Source organism: Barbus barbus (assembly GCF_936440315.1).
Source record: "Barbus barbus genome assembly, chromosome: 48".
In the NCBI taxonomy this organism is placed as follows: Eukaryota; Metazoa; Chordata; class Actinopteri; order Cypriniformes; family Cyprinidae; genus Barbus; species Barbus barbus.
In genome coordinates, this window is record NC_136726.1 from 21,574,647 (window position 1) to 21,588,930 (window position 14,284).

A 14,284-nucleotide genomic window follows, 5' to 3' on the forward strand; every position below is an offset into this window, starting at 1 on the left:
AATGAACTGATTCCAGTCACTGTGCATGAGTGTGCAAGTGGAATTTTGCAGTTTTTTATAGAGATAAATATAATTGTTTTTTAAAAGAAATACTATATTAAGTATAAATATATTATTCATTATGTTTAGATATTCTTTTAATACACTTCCCAAACTTAGGCAGTAATGCACTAAGCTAAAATATTCTGTTTTTCTCATATGAAGCTTTTCATTTTTATTATATTAATTTTTGTGAAACAAGTTCGCTGATTCTGGTCACTACCCAGAAGTTGCATTTTTTCTATATATATTTATTGTATTTAGATGTATTTATTTTTAAGAGATGTACTTTTAAAAGAAAATAATTCTCTTGATGAATCAGAAAGACTTTAAGACTTTAGACTTGTATCAGAAGTTAACTCTTAAAAAACTAGCTTTACAGTAGTTGAATTGCTTTCAGTTATGAGTAGCTTGTAGCTATTAACTTCCTCAACATTGAATGCAATTTGCAAATGCATTGATTGAATGATTGGTTGGCGTTTGTAGTTCTCAGACTGTAGTTGATTTTCAGCTCATCCCAGTCTCAGTAAACATGTTTTAGAGCAGCTTGTAAAGGAGCTGTGGCTCCACATGCAGTGTTTTTCCAATCGTGGGCTACTGTTTCATAATGACAGAGCTCCCAGTTCTTCATTTGACCTCTAGGAGAAGGAGTCAACCTGTCAACACCACACAAACGCTGCCGGAGCCATAAACCACCTTCAGCCTTCCCACAGCTACATACACACACACACACACACACACACACACACACACACACACACACACACACACACACACACATGTTGGTTTTTGTGGTTTATGGGGACTCTCCATAGGCGTAATGGTTTTTATTCTGAACAAACTGTGTGTGCTATTGCCCTACACCAACCCTACACCTAAACTTAGCCCTCACAGGAGACTTTGTGCATTTTTAGATTTTCAAAAAAACACCATTTAGTATGTTTTTTAAGCCTTTTGAATTACGGGGACATAGGCAGTGTCCTCATAAACCACCTTCATATTGTAATACCTCTGTCATACCCATGTCATTATACACATTTGTGTCCTCATAAACACACACACACACACACACACACACATTTACTTATCTATCTAAATGAGGACTTCCCATAGACTTCCATTGTTCTTAAATTAAGTTAATTATAATTACAATAGACTAACTGTGGGCCATATAATCTAAGAAAAGAAACTACAAAACTATATAATTTTTTGTATTTTATAACTGAAAAGGTATGATTTACAATTAGAGACAAGATCATTTATAAATGAATCACTGAATTAGAGTTCTTGAATGGATTCATGGAAATAGGCTGTTTCAAATTATTTGAGAAAATTAATCAAACTTATTTGAACTAATTTTATTTATTATTTTATTAATTTTAAATTTTAATTGTTTAATGTTATATTTTTTGGGTTTATTTTTCATTTATTTTATTTTATTGTAATCACCAGCTCACTCAGACGAGCATATATATATATATTTATTATATTTACTTGAATTTATTTTTAAATAAACTTTTTCTTTCTTTTCTTTTATATTATATTTATATTTATAAAATGATAAAATCCTCTCCTCTTATGAAACTTTAGATAGAAAGACTGATTCACTTTAGTGCAGGGATCCCCAAATCTGGCTCGCGAGATCCACTTTCCTGAGTTTAGCAGGATCAAACTCACCTACCTGTGATTTTCTAGTGATCCTGAAGACATTGCTTAGCATGCTCAGGTGTGTTTGATTAGGGTTAGAGCTAAACTCTGCAGGAAAGTGGACCTCGCGAGCCAGATTTGAGGATCCCTGCTTTAGTGAATTGTTAAATCGAAAGGTAAAAAGAAGCAGTTCATTGATTCCAGTCACAACGCAGAAGTTTTTTAAATGGTGATATTTTATTTTATTTTCAATTGCATGTATATGCGAAAATATGTATATTCAGTGTTCCTAATACTTGGGCAATGCAAAGCTTCATTTTACCACTCCAGTAAAGCTTCTTGAATATAAATTTGAATAATATGAATCTTGCTGGTGCAAAAGAATTCAACAGATCAAATCAAAGTCATACAATATTTTACCACAGAAGAAAGAAGTTTTTTCCCCTGTAGCATCATTTGTAGTTGATCAATATGAGATTTTGAGTACCTAGACAAAAATATTGTTATTAATAAAAATAACTCAGCCTACAGTTGAATGTGGTGTACATTTATGATGTCCCCGATGTTGTTGTCTTCTGACAGGACCAGGTGGCCAAAGACAAAGCCATGCAGAGTATGTCCACCATGTCGTCGGCTCAGATCATCTCAACCACGGCCTTTCAGAATAAGATGGCTCTGCAGGGCCTCTCGCGGCAGGCCTATCCGACCGCTGCTGGGGTGAGCGCGCCTGAACACTTCACATCACTGATGATCGGCCTTTCAGGTAAAAGTATTTGCTCTGGAAAGAAGGCTAATCGTCATTTCATGCCTTTGTTTTTGTAGTTCTGGCATGGAGCTCTCGCAGGACAAACCACAGGTCCTGAAGAGTAAGTTCATGTTTTGCGTGAGTTTGTTAGTGATTAGATCTGATCATTTTACAAGGGTTTGCACATCTGACTCAGTGTAAAGTATGACTTGCGGTCACAGAGGATTCAAAGAAGGCAAACCAAACTTGACAAATAGAAAATTTACTTGATTTGAAAAAAAAATGTGTGACCTTAAACCATTTGATACATATAGAAATATAAAATAAAGTATATTTAAAAAAAATATTTTACATATTTTTTATAATAATATATTTTATAAAGTGTTCTTATGATTTATATGATTTAAATTTAAAAATAACATTAGAAAATTGCTTAATTAAAAAACATTACATTTATATGTAATGTTTTTATTATTATTATATTATATTATTATATGTAATTAATTTTTAAGCTAAAAATATATATTAAATAGATATATAAATAGATATATTTAAATATATATTAAATAACAAATGGATTTTATATGGCATAATTTATGTAATGATATTGTGTAATTTTATTATGTAATATATTACATAATTTTAGAATGTATATATTCAATAAAAGAAAATGATTTTATATAACAATATTTATGCATAATCTATTTTTATATTATATAACTTTTAAAATCCAATATTTTATAAAGTTGTGTTATTATTTATATACATACTGTATATATATATATATATATATGTGTGTGTGTGTGTGCGTGTGTGTATATATGTGTGTGTGTGTGTGTGTATATATGTGTATGTGTGTGTGTGTGTGTGTGTGTATATATATATATATATGTATGTGTGTGTGTGTGTGTGTGTGTGTGTATATGTATGTATATATGTGTGTGTGTGTGTGTGTGTGTGTGTGTGTGTGTGTGTGTATATGTATGTATATATGTGTGTGTGTGTGTGTGTGTGTGTGTGTGTGTGTGTGTGTGTGTATATATGTATGTATATATGTGTGTGTGTGTGTGTATATATATATATATATGTGTGTGTGTGTGTAGTAAAAGTTTTTGAACGGTAAGATTTTTTATGTTTTTTAAAGAATTCTCTTCTGTTCACCAAGCCTGCATTTATTTGATCCAAAATACAGCAAAAGCAGTAATATTGTGAAATATTTGTACTATTTAAATTAACTGCTTTCTATTTGAATATATTTTAATATGTCATTTATTCTTTTTTTCAGGATTCTTTGATGAATAGAAAGATCCAAAGATCAGCATTGATCTGAAATAAAAAAACCCTTTTGTAACATTATACCATTCAAAAGCTTGGAGTCAGTATAATTTTTTATACATTTTTTGGGGGAAAGAAATTATAGAAATTAATACTTTTATTTAGCAAGGATGCTTTTTTTATTAATTTTTTTTTTTACAGCATATTAGAATGATTTCTGAAGGATCATATGACACTGAAGACTGGACTAATGATGCTGAAAATATCACAGAAATAAATTATATTTTACAATATAATAAATAGTACTTTTAAATAGTACAAATGTTTCACAATATTACTGCTTTTGCTGTATTTTGAATCAAATAAATGCAGACTTGGTGAGCAGAAGAGAATTCTCTAAAAACTCTTGACTAGATATACACACACACACACACATATATATATATAGTCAAATAAATAGATTTTATATTACACAATTTTATTTTAATGATATGCAATTTTCCAATAATTTGTGTTCCTCACAAAATCAACAAACATCATAAAAGCTGGTATTTAATCGTCTTTTTCAAACAGCATCAAGCCGTTTTCTCAACAAAACTTCATCATGCAGGCCACCGGTCCGCCGCCTATAGCAGGTCTGTACCATTAAAAGCTACTCCTGCTTCGAATGACCTACAATATAATGGTCAGTATTGGTCATGATGGCTTCCTCAGGTTATGAAAGCACTACGGGTCTGTCGATGTCCCCCAGCGCGCCGCCCTGGCAGGGCCGTAGCATCGCCAGCTCCAAACTACGCATGCTGGAGTTCTCCGCTTTCCTGGAGCAACCTCAGGATCCAGAGACTGTGAGTGCTTCATGGATTTATTACTGATGCTCATGTTGATCAACCTGGCTTACACTTACAGACATTTTTGTTTTACAGGTCAACAAGCACCTGTTTGTACACATCGGTCAGTCCAACCCCACGTATAGCGATCCGTACCTCGAGGCCGTGGATATACGGCAAATTTACGACAAATTCCCAGAGAGGAAAGGAGGACTGAAGGAGCTGTTTGAGAAAGGAGCGGCTAACGCTTTCTTCCTCGTAAAGTTCTGGGTAAGAACCTCACAGATACGTCTCAAACCGTGAATGAAGCTCTCTGTTTGGACCATCAGGCAAAGAGCTCATGTTAGTCAGTTACATCTGGAAGTGACGTTCTGCTTTATTTCTTTTGGTTTCTAACTAATTTGAATTTGGAAGAGACATAAATGTGTACATGCAATATTAAAAATTTCCCATCTATTTAGTTAGACAAACTGGCTGATATAATCCAAAAAAACTATATCAATAGTAATATATATGTGTGTGTGTGAATATTTTTCAGCCTTTTGTGTTTGCTCTAAACGTGAACAATTTACAATTAGAGAAAACATCATTTTGAAATTAATCATTTCTTGAAATGCTTGAAATGATTTGTGCAAGAGGTAGCTGAATTTGTCCGCACACTGCAAAAAAAAAAAAAAAAAAACTGACCAAAAAAGGTCTAGCAAAAATCACATTTTTTATTCATATGCAAAAGTGCAAAATGTATTAAAAACAGACCAGAGAGAAATTATTTGTGGAAATGATTGAAACTTACCTAATTTATTTTATATTTTATTATATTTATGTTTTTTGTTTAAGTTTACTTTAATAATGTTTTATTTAGTTTATTTTTATTACATTTATTGTTATACTTTATTTAATTTTATATTTTATTATGTTTTGTTAATTTTTTAACAATCTTACGTATTTTTCATTTTATATCTTATTTTGCTTATTTTTTTATTTAATCTGTTTTTTATTTATGATTTACTTTATTTCTTTCTTTCTTTTCTTTTGTTATATTTTTAATGCTATTTTTATTTAAATTTTATTTAGTTTGTTTATTTTTTTCAATATTAGTTACATCTGTAAATAACATTCTGCCTTTTATTTCTCATGGTTTCCAACTAATTTGCATTTAGAAGAGACACAAATGTGTAACTACATGCAAATTTAAATTCTCCCAATTAATCATTACAGTGGTGTGTTACAGTAGTTGTTTACTTGTATCTTATTTCTTGAATAAGACATTTGAAGTTTTAAATAAGTAGGAACAGCAAATAAAAATACAGACTGTTTATTGGCTGCTGTAAATCAGTATTGCGGGACAGTGGAGAAGAGTTTGAGTGTGGGATGTTTGAGATCGGAGTGACAGGCTCTGCTCTTTCATTAGAGAAATCTGAGCTTGGGCACCTGTCACTCGCTCCAAACCACATACAGCCCGCTATTTATAGAGCTGCCAGCCTCCTGAGAGACACTTAAGTATTGTTCAAGTGCTTAATCATTGCCTTTTGCCAGATAAATTGAACACAATCTGTTGTTTTTATTTAATTTGTAAATGTTTCATTATATATATATATATGTGTGTGTGTGTGTGTACTGAGCCCTTTATGGGACATGGTGGAGGGAAAAATTTGGGGTGGGAGGAATAAATATTTTTCAAATGTTTTGCGTTCTCTCACAAAACCAGTTGAGTTCGGACAAACTCTTCCTGTTTACTCTACAGCTTGCAGTGGTTACAGCTCGTATGTTCACAATGGAGCGGTTCATAGAGTTTTATTTTGAACTTGGACTCAAATAAAGAAATACGCCAGTGCTTAGTTCAAGGCACGGTTTTGGGACATTCTACGCTTAATGTGGCTTAATGTTTTAAAACAGAGACAAAATTATTACATAATAATAAAAGCTGATAAGATTAAAGATTTCAAGATGATTTATTTGTCACATACACAATTATACAGAGTATAGCCAGCAGTGAAATATGAATGTATTAATATTAGCCTAAATTATAAAATTATTCGGCTAATATTAATAACCTTATTAGTAATATTACTAAGCAGAATAGCCCAGAATATGAACGCAACGCCCTGCACGTAAGCTTTTTCTCCCCCATAATACTCTTAAGGTAGGCTAATGAATGAAATCCGTTGCCTTCATATTCTGGGCTATTCTAATATTAGCCTAATAATTTTATTAATATTTATTATTATTATGGAATTTGGTCCTCCAATGTCACTGTTTTAATAAATTAAGCCACATTAAGTGTTTTAGACTGTCCCAAAACCATGCCTTGAACTAACCACTTACTGTATTTCTTTATACTTGAGTCCAAGTTCAAAATAAAATCTTTCATTAGCGTTTTCTATGGGGAAGAAAAAAGAAAGAAGAAAAGCCTTAATGTTCACGGCGTTGCATTCATATTCTGCTTTATTAATAGTAATATTATTAATAAGGTTATTAATGTTAGCCTAATAAATCTCTATGAACCGCTCCATTGTGAACATACGAGCTGTAACCACTGCAAGCTGTAGAGTAAACAGGAAGAGTTTGTCCGAACTCAACTGGTTTTGTGAGAGAACTCAAATATCTTTATGAGGGAACGCAAAAGTTTTGAAAAATATTTTTTCCACTCACCCCAAATTTTTTTTCCCACCACCATGTCCCATAAAGGGCACCGTATGTGTGTGTATGTATAAATGTAATTTCATATACAATGATTAATATTAAAATTAATATGCATTATATGTAATAGAAAATATACTGATACTGATACTTATACTTATTATTCAACTTTATTCCCAGACTCAAGGTCCATTAGCAAAAAACTGACAATATAAACCAAAACAGTACACATTAAAAAGACAATTATGCCAATGCTTCCTCATAAAGGACTGATATTGCACTTCAGTAAGCCTAGGGTTTGTCAACAACATTATAATATTATTATGGGAATTTTCCAGCCGACAAATACATTTATACATCAAATTTCTCATTAAAGCAGGGAATGATTGTGCTCTTGCCTTACAGAATAAATCACTTGCACTGCACCATCTAGCTTTTTCAGCAGGATCCTCATACAGTCATTGTACGCAATTAATAAATTATTTAATTTAATTATTTAAAATGATTTATCTCTCTATATATGTAACATGAACTCTCTAAATATTAATATAAATATATATTTAATCTAATATATTATATATATTATAGATATATATATCTATAAAATATTAATTCTAAAATGAAATATTTATGGAAATATAATTTTATTTATATATTATTTTTAATATCATATTTCAACTTTTTATACATGATATATACATTCAGTGTTATTTACTGTTGTTTTGTCCTTTTTATACAATTGCAGACATTTTATTCCATTGCATTAATTGCCCTTCGGGGACGAATAAAGTAAAGATTTGATATTAGTTTTTCCTCTGGCATTGAGAATCCTGCATTTTCACTGGTATCAGTTTCATCTACTGAAATGTTGGCATCATGACACCCAACAAAACACGAATTGTTCATTAAAGAGCATCTGAGACCTTTATCAGAGCCCGGGGCCCTTCAGGTGTCCGTGAAGAAACATGAGATATATTAAGCCCATTAAGAATCTGGCTATAAAAAAGCGGCATCAGCATGGCCAGGCTGCCGTTTCCTGCGCTCATAAGAATAGGTCATGACTCGGGCGTCCTCGGGCACAGCTCGTCATGGGGACGTTGACAGGCCCGCTAGGTTGTTCTCCAAAGCTATGGCATTCTAGATTAGATTTCACACCGGCTGTGGCCGCCGTCTCACAGCGCGCCTCGCGGCCCTGTCCTAACGGATCGGCCCGTGCTTTTGAAGTGCGCTTGCAATCCGATTTGAGCCAGCCGTGCTAAATTGTTACACAGGCAGCCGGACGCGCTAATGCGATTTGGAGCGTCGCGGGTAGTTGATTGTAATTGGATGAATTCCCGCGCAGAGAGAGAGAGGCAAGCGGGCGAGTGAGAAATGAAGATAAACGAGGGAATAAAGTGGAGAGAGGGGGACGGGGACGGTGTTGTGCTCTTAATGGGACGTTATGAGGATTGAGCTCGGGGGGAAAAGGTGAAGCTGCTTTACCTCTGCTGCACTGCTGTGAATTGTGGGATGCGATGATGGCTTTTCAACTGGCCTTTCGGCTCTCGCTGACCCGCCTGTTCATCACACAGATCATGAGCTGATATCAGTACACCAGAGGCTTTTTTTAGGAAACACACGCACTCTTAGATTTCAGACTGAATCACTCCAGGCCTTTTGCGGACTTTTCAAAGTTTTCTCAAGAAAATGTGATTGATTGGTGTTTTTGGTTCCTCTGGTTTGCTGGACCTCTGAACCGGGCCAGGAGAAGAGCCGGGGCTTTTACTGTCTTATATTAGTCATATCCCAAAGTCAAAGGAAAGCAAGAAAAAATTATATTTACAATCTCTCTTGAGATTTAATACAAAAATTCTGTATTCGTTTAAAAAATAACTTTCAAAATAAGGAATATTTTAATTACCTTTAGAACTTTTTAAATAAGGAACAGTGCTCAATGCATTTGATATAATTTTTTTTATTTTAAATGGTTATAATAATATAATATAAAAATACAATAATATTTAATGATATGAGAATATAATAATTTTACAAATATATATATACATATAAAGCATAATATAATTTTTATTTTATTTTATTTTTTTGCATTATGTTTAATTTTCATGAGTACATAAAATCTTAGTGTTATTTAAATAGGCTTCTTATTGTTGATGCAAAATATTATTTAATATTTAATATCTTTTTGATTATGGGATGAAATGCAACCCAAACATTTTTTTTAACAGTTTTTGTGAAATTCAGCCAAATATGTTTTAAATGCATTTTCCTCTCAAAAATTAAAATGCAATGAAAACATGTTGAAAATATACATGGGAAAACCACAGTAATACCAGGTTTTTGGAACACTACCCTGATGCTATTCTCTGAAGTATTTCTTAATTATTGTAGGGCATGAATATAGTATTTATTCATTACTATGGTACATATAACAATATCAGTATATGATGCCATCAGTAAACCATCAGTATTTTTTTGTTTATGTTTTACTGTTATTATTGAGTTCCACAGGTGTGTATTTATTCTGGTTGGGTGTGTGTTGTGTTCTGCAGGCGGATCTAAGCATCAACCTCCAGGATGACAGCAGCTTCTTCTACGGCGTATCAAGTCAGTATGAGAGCTCGGAAAATATGATCATCACCTCCTCCACTAAAGTCTGCTCGTTTGGGAAACAGGTGGTGGAAAAGGTGGAGGTAAGAATAAATGTGAACTGTCACAACGCATTTACACCAAAAACATCTTACGGCCAGCACAGGTCCATCTAATTGTTTTAAAGGCTGTAAGAAATGACATTAGTGGTCAGATCAGGAGAAAGATCCCCTCCATATGCAAATATATCACCATATTAAGTCATCATAATTGTGTTATATGGCATGTGTGTGTGACTTGTGTTCAGTTTAAGGTTGTTTCAGACACAATAATCACCTGTGTGTCATTCAGACGGAGTACGCACGCTTTGAGAACGGCAGATACGTCTTCAGGATCCATCGATCCCCGCTGTGTGAATACATGATCAACTTCATCCACAAACTCAAACATCTACCAGAGAAATACATGATGAACAGCGTACTTGAAAACTTCACCATTCTGCAGGTAACATCATTTGCATTAAAAATCAAACATTTACCACGGTAACCAGAGATTCTGACACACTACTACTACACTAACTAACTAACTACAACTAGTTACTACTAGTTATAAACTTAAAACAACTGCTGTTTATATCAAATGTAGACATAGTAAATTTAATAGTTTTCAGTGAATCAGTTAAAAAAGTAGTATTATTAGATTATTTTATATAGTAAGATTTCAACGTTATTCTCATAATTTTCCATTTTATTCCCAAAATATTTTGACTTTATTCTCGTAATTTCAATTTTATTCTTGTAATTTTGCCTTTATTCTCATAATTTCGATTTATTCTCATATTGCTACAACTTTATTCTCGTAATTGACTTTTTTTCTCAAACTATTTAGACTTTAATCTTGTAATTTTAGTTTTTTTCTAACGTGGCACTAAAATACCATAGTAATATATATATTACTATGACTAAAGTGAACTCATTGTCATGTTCAAGAAACCAGTTTGAGATGATCTGAAATTTGTGACATGGTGCATTATCCTGCTGGAAGTAGCCGTCAGAAGATGGGTACACTGTAGTCATAAAGGGATGGACATGGCCAGCAACAATACTCAGGTAGACTGTGGCGTTTAAACGATGCTCAATTGGTACTAAGGGGCCCAAAGTGTGCCAAGAATATATCCCCCACACCATTACACTACCACCACCAGTCTGAACCGTTGAGACAAGGCAGGATGGATCCATGCTTTCATGTTCTTTACGCCAAATTCTGACCCTACCATCTGAATGACGCAGCAGAAATCAAGACTCATCAGACCAGGCTGTTTTATTTTAGTGAGCCTGTGTGAATTGTAGCCTCCGTTTCCTGTTCTTAGCTGACAGGAGCGGCACCCGGAGTGGTCTTCTGCTGCTGTAGCCCATCTGCTTCAGGGTTCGACGTGTTGTGTGTTCAGAGATGGTATTCTGCATACTTTGGTTGTAACGAGTGGTTATTTGAGTTACTGTTGCCTCTCTATCATCTCTAACCAGTCTGCCCATTCTCCTCTGACCTCTGACATCAACAAGGCATTGTCGTCCACACAACTGCCGCTCACTGGATATTTGCTCTTTTTCAGACCATTCTCTGTAAACCCTAGAGATGGTTGTGCGTGAAAATCCCAGTAGATCAGCAGTTAAAGTAAAAAGTAAAGTCGTGACGTATTGTCAAGTATGGTGACCCATACTCGAAATTGGTGCTCTGCGTTTAACCCATCCAAGTGCACACACACAGCAGTGAGTAGTGAACAAATGCACACACACACACACACACACACACACCGTGAACACACACCCGGAGCAGTGGGCAGCCATGCTGCAGCGCCCGGGGAGCAATTGGGGGTTCGGTGCCTTGCTCAAGGGCACCTCAGTCGTGGTATTGAGGGTGGAGAGAGCGCTGGACATTCACTCCCCCCACCTACAATCCCTGCCGGTCAGGGACTTGAACCCGCAACCTTTCGATTACGAGTCTGACTCTCTAACCATTAGGCCATGACTTCCCCCAAAGTCATGTTGTTTTGGCACCAACAACCATTCCACGTTCAAAGTCACTTGAATCCCCTTTCTTCCCCATTCTGATGCTCGGTTTGAACTTCAGCGAGTCGTCTTCACCACATCTAGAAGCCTAAATGCATTGAGTTGCTACCATGTGATTGGCTGATTAGCATTTTGGGTTACCAAGCAATTGAACAGGTGTACCTAATAAAGAGCGTACGTGTGAGTGTGTGTGTGTGTGTGTGTGTGTGTTGGTGTACATGTGTGTGTGTGTGTGTGTGTGTGTGTGTGTATATATAAAGATTAAATATTATTGTTCAGTTTGTTAGAAAAGTATTCAGAATCATTCAAATTATTCAAAATTATTCAAATTCACATTTAAATGTTTTTTATATTTTATGTCACCTAGTCCTGCAGTTATTTTTACTTGGTATTATCAACCACTGTCATCAAAAATACATTAAACAGAAAAATTCAGAAAACATAATAGACTTGTTGAATGAGATCACATTCATTTATGATTTCACACTAAAAATGATAAATGCGGTAACTGTAGTATTTTGACAGCAATTATGATAAATTGAGTTTAGAGTAAAATTCAACTCCAAACTGATTTTTAGCTTAAATATCTATGAGTCTTTTTGGATCACATATTTGTCCTCATTGTGAAGTGATTCCTGCAGCTCAGCAGTAAGTGTGAGTTAATTCAGTTTAACATCAGCCGTCATTACAGACTCAAGACTGCTGAAGAAATTAAAAATGAGGCTGTAGCCATGGCGACAGTGTGTTCGGGACAACAGCTCCAGTGTGTGGGACGCAGCCGAAACAATGAGCCTCTCACCCGACACAACGGGACCTCACACACAAACACACGCTCAATGACCCGATTGAGTCCATATGACTGACAGTGACGCACACTGACCAAAACACACACAATGCTACACCACTTTACATATATCCATATTTGTATAGTATAAGTAATATTTTATTTGATTATGGATTTATTTTTATTAACATTCTATTATTATATGACAACAAATTGCAACAAATGCATTGCTAATATATATATTTTTAATTTTACTTAGAATTTATTTTCATTCATCTGTGTAAGTGTGTGTGCTTGAAGTGAGGCAACATTTGTCGATTCAAATCTAAAATGTTAATAATTAATAAGTAATATTAGTAAAATATCTGACCCTGGGTCAGATATGCTTCATAAACCACATTTGCTGTCAATGATTTTCTAGGAGCCAAATTGTTTTGTGTTAAATAAAAATCATCCCAATTTTTAACACATTCTTGTGTTTTATTTCAACAGTTCATGGATTCATCCGTTCAAAGTTATTACTAAGACAATAACTAATACATTGTTTGTCTTGATAATGCTTTATCAAAATGAAAAGCTCCCTCTGATTTGAGACACTTAAGTTTCCACCATCCAGTCAACACCCAGTGGATCAAATCAAGTGGATCCTGTTCCGCTCAGAACAGCGTAGCATGAAGTGCTGTTCATGGACTAAACGTTGTGTCTGTGTTTGTAGGTGGTGACCAACAGAGACACTCTAGAGACCTTGCTATGCATCGCGTACGTGTTTGAAGTGTCCACCAGCGAGCACGGAGCCCAGCATCACATCTACAGACTAGTCAAAGACTGAGAGCAAGCGTCTGCAGCTCACTGATCTACAGACGCCGCAGAGCCTCCTCCTGGACGCAGCCCAGACTCCTGAAGGGGTGGCGAGGACACGCCGGGCACAGGACTCTCTAGCACTCCTGCTCAGAGGCACAAGCAGAGAATCTGCCGGAATGGCAAATCTGAATGTCATGACATTTGAATTTATTCTTTTATATAATGAGAACCAAATGCATGAGAAATTTCTTTGGTTTTTCTTCATTTCATCTCATTTTAGCCCCTAAGTGTTTGTATTAGTGTTTGTTACTATGGAAGTGATGGTCACCTATTTTTTTTTTTTTTACAAACCAAAAGTGTTTTTCTTCATATATCAAGACAAATGTGAACGCCAAATGACAGAATGTTTAAGTGATGTGTTTTTTCGTAGAATTGCTCCATTGTATTTATCAGCCGTATTCTTGAATGTGGAAAACTTACACTTAAAACTTGAAAGGAACTCTACTGATCTGAGGAAGCCGGAAGATTCTGGGGTTTTCTCCACAACAAGGGCTTGTAATAAACAGACATGTAACTGCGTATTTTACCTGACAGCAGAATCAGGCAGTCAGAAACAGTTTGGTATTTGGAATAAAGAGTGTGTGTTATCCCTTTAAACTGATTTGGAATTATTTTGTTCTTCTGGTGCTCATATTAATCTGCTTTCATTTCTAGTTCTATTAGAAAAAAAGTTAGTTGAGGTCCGTAAAGTTTAAAGTCCTAAGATTTTAGCAAGTTCATTAAAAGCCATTCAAAATAGCCAAATGAAGCAACAATTTAATTATTCTTTTTTTTTTTTACAAATGAATGATATTTTCCTATATTCTCTTTTGAG

At 34.5% G+C, this 14,284-nt stretch overlaps 1 protein-coding gene across 1 annotated transcript in view; it reads left to right on the top strand.

Annotated features, from left to right (window-relative positions):
* The window catches only part of tead4 (TEA domain transcription factor 4), a 40,893-nt gene extending 26,829 nt beyond the window's left edge, over positions 1-14,064 (top strand). Inside the window, exons 5-12 of the mRNA XM_079411546.1 lie at positions 2,269-2,403; positions 2,509-2,552; positions 4,280-4,341; positions 4,421-4,551; positions 4,630-4,803; positions 9,723-9,863; positions 10,111-10,263; positions 13,325-14,064. Of these exons, the coding sequence (XP_079267672.1) occupies positions 2,269-2,403; positions 2,509-2,552; positions 4,280-4,341; positions 4,421-4,551; positions 4,630-4,803; positions 9,723-9,863; positions 10,111-10,263; positions 13,325-13,438 (954 nt within the window). The 3' untranslated portion in view covers positions 13,439-14,064. The remainder of the gene's footprint in view (positions 1-2,268; positions 2,404-2,508; positions 2,553-4,279; positions 4,342-4,420; positions 4,552-4,629; positions 4,804-9,722; positions 9,864-10,110; positions 10,264-13,324) is intronic.
* The last annotated feature ends 220 nt before the right edge of the window (positions 14,065-14,284 follow it).